Here is a 5,699-nt window from a genome sequence, read left to right as displayed (position 1 = left end):
GCAGAGCACAGTCACTCGTGTGTATGTGTGGGGGCTGAGAGAAGCACGCAGACATGACGGGGAGTCGCGTCTCTCCATCGGGGGAGTGAGCGCAGAAAAAAAAAAAGAAAAATAATCAGAGGGGAGAGAAATGCTCACGAGGCCGACTCCGAAGGGCGCGCCAGCGCAAAAAAAAAAAAAAACACGCAAAACAAGAAAAAAAAGTCAAAGAGAGCAAGTAAAATTACTTTTTTTAAAGCGGCAGGGTGTGGCTGTGTGTGTGGCGCTGCGGGTGTCTGTCAGCCCTGGCCGCAAAAAAACAAAACAAGAGGGAAAGAAATGTGTGCTCCGCCCCACAGGCCCTCGTCGCACGCCCACACGTCACGGCTCCCTCAGCGCGCCGTTCGTTGCGGCCCCTCCTCATGCGTGCAGCAGGCGAGGCGCACAGGGCCGTCGTCATGAGCGTGTCGGTGGGTGTGCGAGTGGAGCAGTTGGGCGAGAAACACACGGCACCCCTCACAGGAAGAGCGCAGCAAGAAACAATTAAAAAGGGAAGAGTAGAAAAGAAAAAAAGTCCATAGTGGTTGCCCCAAGGCAACAAGCAAAAGAATAAAAAGAAAAAAAAGAATTGTTCTTTGCGGAGAGTAATTCATTACCGGATGGTGTCGGTGTGGAAGAGGACGCAATTGTTCCACACTGAGGCCGCACACTCCTCACAAAGCCGCAAACCCGCAGAGTCCCAACAGCAGAAGAAGCAGCGGCAGCAGCACCCTGCTCTCACGCATGGTACCAGCAACGCTGTCATCCCGCTGCGACGAATTTCCAAGACTGCTTTTTAGTGCGAGGCCGAGTGCCGCAGCCTTTGCTTCCCCTTCCTGTGGCTGGATATCTTCCTCTTGTCCATCAGCTCCTCCCGTCGTCTCCCCATTCTCATCAGAGCTCACGCCCCCCTCAGTTTCTACTGCAGGCTCTTCTTGCCCCCTGCTTTCAGCGGTATGTGATTTTGGATTTGCTGCGTCGGAGACGCCCACAGAGACTTGGGTTGGTTGATCTCCCTGCTTGTTATCGGCAACTTCTTTCCCCACCGTTTGTGCATCATCAGACAAGGAAGTGTCATCCTCCGAGTTGGCGGCACTTGAAGATGCAACAGATGCCGACTGGTCTGCGCTCCTCTCCCCTGCTGCGGGTGTCGTGGTATTGGGCACCGCTGGTGTGGATGCATCGCCACCGCTCGGGTCACTGCTCCCGTTCGAGGTTGCTTGTTCCGTCAGCTGTGGTGCGACAGGAGTGGGCGCTGGAACAGTTGCCTGCGTATTTTTGGCAACCGAAGTGGTTACGGGTTCAACGGACGGGGAAGTAGTTGTCGACGCGGCAGTAGTAGACGCTGGCGCAGTTGCCTGCGCCTCCGTGGCAACCGAAGTGGTTACGGGTTCAACGGGCGGGGAAGTAGCTGCCGCCGCTTTCGCCGACTTCCTTTCCGGAGGTGGAATGGTGACTTTATTCGCGTTGAGGGCGCCAATCTCAGTTTCATTCAACGGGCGGTTGTACAGAAAGACGTTCGCCACCGTCGCATGGATTTTCCCGCTGCTCAACTGCTCATCGTACGCGCCAAAGTAAAAGTGTGAGACCGCGTCCAGCCCTTCATTGAACGAATTTCTCAGCCTCATATTCCAAAGGGGAGTCCCGTCAACGTACACGGAGCCCACACCGTCATGCATTTTGAGCACCACGTGATACGTCTTGTCCAGCTCCCATTTAGCAAAATAACTCTGGTACGGCCCGTGCACCACGCTCCACTCCATATTATTATCGTACGACAGTCCCAGGAGTGTTGTCTTCCCCATTTTCTTCAGGCCCATCAGGGGAGTGATGCCCTTCGGCACCTCGTGAATCGACACCGTTGCCGCAAGAGTAAACCCATAGTTTGCAAAGTGGAACGGTCTGGTCGGCCACTGCTTGTCCACGGGCCACTCGGCCCCCGCGCCTTGCCCTTCAAACGTCCACCCACTGGGAGCCTTTTTCGCCGCACCCCTCACAACGGCATTCACCCCAAGGTACTCGTCCTCCCACTTGTCCCCACGGAGCCTATCGGCCAAATGGCCCACAAGCCCAGTCGTGGGGATAGGAACAGAACAGTTCCCTCTTGACAGCGCGGCGCCTGAGGCAATTGAGCTGCATTGTCTCAAGGCATTGTCCTTCGCGGCCCAAGTATCCAGCGCATGCCTTATCCAGTGCAGCTCGGAAGCCAGATCCAGGAAGAAGGCTCCGGAGCTGCTTCCAACACCGGCCTCGTACAAACAATACAGCTTATCATTCGCGTAAAAAAGAGAGCTGGAGGTCGCGCCATACCCAGTGGGTAACAGGCCAACGTGGTAAATGCGGTTCGTGTCCGTTAGCCACAGGTGAATCTCGCTCCTTTCTTTGTCCCCGAAATATTCCAGCTGGGTGAGGAGGATCACCTTCTTTCCACCAATAGTTGCAGTGATGAATCCACTCTGAATGTGGAGCCCAAGACCTGCCAATGAGTTGCTCCACACGCGCGAGAGCGTCCCCAGAGCCTCCGTCCACGTGTTCCCCTTGTCAGTCGACTCGTACACCCTTCTGCGACCGTACTCACATGAAGTGATCATGATGATTTTCCCAGCCTCCCATTCAAGGATACTGGGGTTGGTGCAGCCCGCATGTGTCGCGCTTTTTGCAAAGGTCCAGCGCTGTTGAGTGAAATTCATGTACATGATTGTGGACGCAGTGTTCCCTCCCATTGTCAGAAACTGCACGGGAAACACGAGCGTGCCATCCGTCATTTTCGTGATGGGAGTACTGGCATCGTTGAGGAAGCCAATCAATTCGTCGGATTTATAGGGATAAGGAAGGCGAATGCTCATAGAGACGGAATTCATCGAAAAACCTCCGCTTCGTCTAGGCCCCGTCTCCAGAAAATGAATAACAGACTCCACACCACTTCCTCCCCACTCATCGGTAAACCGAATTCTGGCCCCGTTCCGTAAGTCGTAGCCCTCCACAAAAGCAAAAAGCGGTCCGAAGAGTCTGAAAGGCGTGGTAAACAACATCTGGTGAAGGTGTGCAGCAAAAAAGTCAAGATCTTCTGGCCCCGCGTACGGCCGCCACGTCCTCCCACCATCAACGCTGATCCGTGCCGTCAACTGCATGGACGCACTCCCGCTCCCCACAGATCCATTGAACTGGGCTCCAACAATGGCCAGCAGCATCCCGTCCACATTCACAAGATGGGGATTGCGGAAAATGTGGCCAGCGGCCGCTGTGTTTGCGACTGGATACTCCCTTGGCGACTGCTCCAAACTGTGTCTTCCATAGGAATCGTCCACTCTTGTTCCATAGTTTTGGGCTTGTACAGACCCCGCGGCGGCGCACATCAACACGAAAAGGAGGAGCAGCACCGCGGAAGTAAACACACGCCGCGACATGTTGGGCCTCTGCGACTCACTCTCTCTTCCTTCCCTCCTCCTTCCGCTGGATCCGGTCACGCGGCGACGGTTGTGTGTGCGGGGTGCCTTCACTGCAGCAACACGGGAGAGCATATAAATATGTTTGCGTGGGCGGTGTGTGTGCTGTTGGTCCTTTCAGTGCCTTTAAATCTCACAGTGGCGATTCGCGTTTGGTTGCTTGCTTTCCTAGAGTGTGTATGTGTTCAAGAAGTGGTGAAGGCAGTAACAGCGGCAATACACCAGAAAGGTCAGTGAGGAGCAGAGCAGAGCACCCACGCAAAGAGCAGGACACAAGACAATCCGGAAGGGACGGCACGGAGAACCATCGCACACAGAAAACAAAAACAACAACAACACGGTAAGTCACAGAAGAAGACAACACACACACACACACATGCAAGCGGAGTTTTATTATTCGGCGACGCCATTCAAAGTCCTGCCAAAACAGTCCGCAAGTGATACAGTGATCAGTCACACGCTTCCGGTGCACTGCCGCAGCAAGGACGCGGACAAAAACGGAAATATGTGCACAAACGTGGGCAGCATCAATTCACAGCACCGCCACACGACACTCGCTCTCTCGGTCCATCCCACACCCCGTCTCAAAAGGTCGCGGCAAGCAACAATCAACAAAATAATGAGGCGGCAGAAACAAACTTCCCTGCAGGCCATTCAGGGCTCCACAGCAACGCCACCAACAGGTGCGTGCATCCCTCTGCTTGCAGCAGTGCACGTCCCTTTGCTCCTGGCCTCTCGGGGCGTTGAACGCCTCCCCGACCATCTCGCGCTCACAAAGCAAGCATCACGCAGATGCCACTCTTTTTCCCCGCAAATGGTGTTGCCGCGCTCAATTATGTGCAAATAATCCATAGAAAATCACCCAAAGTTTCTTTCCATTGCCACAAAGAAAAAAACAAAAATGCTTTAAAAAGTCAACATAAATACCACTTCGCCCTATTCACTGCGCATTGCCCCCGCACAGAATCGTTGTTACTCGCCCCTCCGCTCCCCTCTCATCCCATTCCTGCCTGCCAGGACGTACATCACAGTCGCAATCCCTCCCAAGAAAGACTTTACCACATGCTGGCACGGGCCACATTTTCACCTTGCATCCCGGTCTCCCGCCCACAGGAGGGCAAACAGGGAGATTGCGTGCATGTGCGTGTGGATGACCATGTGCAAAACTCATGGAAATTCAAAGAAATACGACAGGCAGAGCAACCCCGCCCACGGATTGGGAGTTCAGTCGTGAACCGCAGCGGGAACAGCAAACGCCCTCTTGTTACCTTTCTGAGAGGCCGATTCATTATCATCACGCCGCCTCAACAGCGTGTACCGGCGAGCGGAGGAGATGACTGCCCAATCACACCTCGTGTCGGAGGCGCTCACAACGTCTCACTGCGGCCACTTGCCGTCAGCAACAAGACGCACAACAGAACGCAACACAATTCACCTACTCGCCAATTAAATAAATAAAAATGCATCTCACCGCCATAAAACGGCCATCAACATCTGTTTCACGGCAGACACCAAATGCCAAGGAATTAATTAAGAAAAACAAACACACAGATGGTCTCCCACAATACATTCCAACAAAGAATAGTCTCTCAACCCTGAAAATAAACACCGTAGATTCACAAAAGCCGCCTCATCGCGCCAAAAATCGTGCGATGCCCCTCCTCGCAATGCTCTGCTGTCCGCAGACACCGCCCTCTGTGGTGTTTCAGCAAAAGCGAAAGAAAAAAACATTCACAAACCAACAGCAAGAGAAGCCTCCACACGCAACGTGCGCATCACCGTGGAGCATCGCCTCTCCCCGCAAGTAAAAGAGGCGCCGTCACATCATCTGCAAGGATCGCCACAAACGCGCCAAATTGCGACTTACGCAACACGCTCCGCCGTGACCATCGTTTTCCCGATAAGGCAGCCCGCTCCCGTCCACCGTGTCTGCCGAGCAGGACACACCAGGCCTGCCGCTGCAACGCAAAAAAGATTCAGAAATACGCAACGGATCCCGTCGCAGTCGTTGGCTCAGCCGCCGTGTTGAGGTTTGGGATGGGCGGATGAAAGAATAAAAACAAAACGGGCAAATATCCCCGCAGAATCCCGCATTCCACGCAGTCCCAATGGCCAGAGGGTCCTCTAGGGACGCCTGGGAGACGCATCCGCCACACTCACACGCACCATCATTCACGGCTCCCCAATCGAGTCCAGTGGGCCTCGCGAAGCACACGGCGCGCCTCAGTGGCGTGG

The 5,699-nt window shown here is 54.4% G+C and overlaps 1 protein-coding gene across 1 annotated transcript, besides 2 other annotated features; it reads right to left on the bottom strand.

Annotated features, from left to right (window-relative positions):
• Positions 1-2,065: part of a sequence feature (heterozygous, Esmeraldo-like haplotype) that runs on past the window's edge.
• Tc00.1047053507479.70 (trans-sialidase, putative) lies at positions 693-3,539 on the bottom strand (the record flags this gene model as incomplete). The annotated part of the gene is made up of 1 exon (XM_806976.1): positions 693-3,539. One exon carries the CDS (start codon positions 3,537-3,539, stop codon positions 693-695), a length of 2,847 nt encoding a protein of 948 aa, XP_812069.1.
• Positions 2,066-5,699: part of a sequence feature (areas not merged during assembly with more than two copies in the genome that could not be assigned to a particular haplotype) that runs on past the window's edge.

The sequence above is a fragment of the Trypanosoma cruzi genome, genomic scaffold (assembly GCF_000209065.1).
Source record: "Trypanosoma cruzi strain CL Brener 1047053515907 genomic scaffold, whole genome shotgun sequence".
Lineage (NCBI taxonomy): Eukaryota > Euglenozoa > Kinetoplastea > Trypanosomatida > Trypanosomatidae > Trypanosoma > Trypanosoma cruzi.
The sequence above is the reverse complement of the archived record's forward strand: the minus strand, read 5'-3'. Positions and strand labels throughout refer to the sequence as shown.